The following is a 2500-nucleotide window of genomic DNA, read 5'->3' on the forward strand; positions in this document are numbered from 1 at the left end:
ACACACACGCACACACACACACGCACACACACACACACACACACACACACACACACACACACACACACACACACACACACACAAAACACACACACAAATCAAAAAGCATCCAATTTACGTTCGTTCCTGTCCACCCTAACTGCGGAAAGGACGAGGAGCGATCCGAAAAGTTCACACGACCAGCAACGCACACAGAAGGGACAGGGAGGCGATCACGGAGGGGGGGTGGGGGGGTGCAGAATGCGGGGGTGATGCAGGAAGGTCGAAAGGACAGGCGGCATGACATTTACGATCGTCCTTGTGACCCTGTGCGGCTTCGCGCTATAATTCTGCAGTGTTCACAGGTGTAATAAAATGTCTAAAGTGTGGTACAAAAATGAGCCGTTTGAGAGGACGCATTTTGTTTGCATATATGCATATCTCTTTATCGGTCTGTTTGTCTGTTTATATATATATATACATATATACATATATACAGTTACGTATCTACTGTTAAAGCTATACCTACATATATACAGTACACACATACATACACACACACACACACACACACACACACACACACACACACACACACACACACACACACACACACACACGTACACATACACACGCACGCACACCACACGCACACACACACACACACACACACACACACACACACACACACACACACACAAAATCCACAAAATACTACAAGTAGCGAGAGTTCTCCCAACACACACTCTCCCATTTCAATAAAGTGAGTTGATTCCAGTGATAGTTTAAGGTCTCGGAAACCTTGCGTTCTCTCCCTCTCCTTCTCTCCTCCTCTCCCTCTCTCCCTCTCTCCTCTCTCCCTCTCTCTCTCTCTCTCTCCTTCTCTCCCTCTCTCTTTCTCTCTCCTCCCTTTTCCTCTCTCCCTCTCCTTCTTTTCCCTTTCCCCCTCCCTCTTCCACTCTCCTTCTTCTCCCTCTCTCCTTCTTCTCCCTCTCTCCTTCTCCTCCCTCTCTCCTTCTCCTCCCTCTCTCCTTCTCCTCCCTCTCTCCTTCTCCTCCCTCTCTCCCTCTCCCTCTCCCTCTCCTTCTCTCTCACTGGTCCTCTCCCTTTTCCCTCTCTCTCACACTCTGGGGTCGAGGGTCACTTACCGAAGCGTGAACCCTCCCCCTCCCCCACCCCCCCACCCTATCCCCACCCCCCCCACCCTACCCCCCAGTAAGTAAGCCTTCCTCGTCGTGTCAAGCGAAAAGAGATCAAAGAGGAGCGGCTTCCACTCGCTTTTATTCTTGGGTCGATATTTCGCAACTGTCGATGCTGTCGACTTGTTCCTATTATTATTCTTATTTTTTTTTTTTTTCTTATTCTTATTCTCCCTCTCTATTTCTTCCTTCTAGGTTGAGGCTCGAGCGCGGATAATTCTCCCCAGTAAGGAGAGAAAATTCAACAACACGTCCACAGAAAGGAAGAAATAAACAAGAAAACGAAAACAAAAGAGAGAGAGAGAGAGAGAGAGAGAGAGAGAGAGAGAGAGAGAGAGAGAGAGACAGAGAGAGAGAGAGAGAGAAAGAGCGAAAGCAAGCCACCAGAAGCAGGAGATAACGCGAGGAGAATCGAAGGACGCCGGACCCAAGGGCGATGGACGGCTCGAGCAGAGGGACGGGCGTGACGTGGCTGGCGACGGCGTGGGCGCTTCTGGTGGCGCTAGCGGGACAGCCTGCCCTCGCCCAGGTGTACCCCGTGCCCAAGCCCGAAGGTGGGTGTGGCTGGCAGCTGGAGGAGCTCGATTTCTTGCCTTATTATTTAATTGCTGTTATCGCCATCATTGCTATTATTATCCTTTTTATCCTGATTATCATTATGATCATGGTTAAGATTACTGTTATTATGATTATCATTATTGTGATTATGCTTATCATTACTTATTAAGGTTATCATTACTGTGATTAAGGTTACCATTACTATCATTATTATCATAATTACTGTTATAATTATTATCATTATTATTATTGTTATCATGGTTGTGATGATTATCATTACAGTTTTTATGATTATCATTATTGCTTTTATAATCATCATTATTGTTATCATGATCACCATTACTGCTTGTATAGCTATCACTATCATCATTATCACCAATGATACCATTTTCATTAGCTGTCACTATCAACAACGACACCATTATGATCTTCCTATCACTCTCTCCTCCATTCACTTCCCCATTCTTCTATTCCATCATCATTTCTCTCGACATTCTCTCTCTTCTCCTTCGCCATCGGTACCATCTTCATCGCAGTTATTTTTCTCCCTTTGTGTCATGAACATTACAAAAAAACAATATCCCTGGTCATCTTCGGACATTTTTTGCTCGACCAAGAGTCTTCATTACCTAACATAACGGCATTCCGCTCTAGCCTTGAAAATGAAATCGGTGGTCATCCTACTTCTTGAAGGTTATGTTTTTATATCAATTGCATCTTAAATGGGGGATGTAATATATATATAAATATATATATATATATGT

At 45.0% G+C, this 2500-nt stretch overlaps 1 protein-coding gene across 1 annotated transcript in view; it reads left to right on the forward strand.

Moving 5' to 3' along the window:
• Positions 1–1359: 1359 nt before the first annotated feature.
• LOC125035757 (alkaline phosphatase-like) overlaps positions 1360–2500 on the forward strand; it is a 13611-nt gene continuing 12470 nt past the window's right edge. Inside the window, exon 1 of the mRNA XM_047627953.1 lies at positions 1360–1732. Within this exon, the coding sequence (XP_047483909.1) occupies positions 1615–1732 (118 nt within the window). The 5' untranslated portion in view covers positions 1360–1614. The remainder of the gene's footprint in view (positions 1733–2500) is intronic.

Source organism: Penaeus chinensis, chromosome 2 (assembly GCF_019202785.1).
Source record: "Penaeus chinensis breed Huanghai No. 1 chromosome 2, ASM1920278v2, whole genome shotgun sequence".
NCBI classification, from domain to species: Eukaryota; Metazoa; Arthropoda; class Malacostraca; order Decapoda; family Penaeidae; genus Penaeus; species Penaeus chinensis.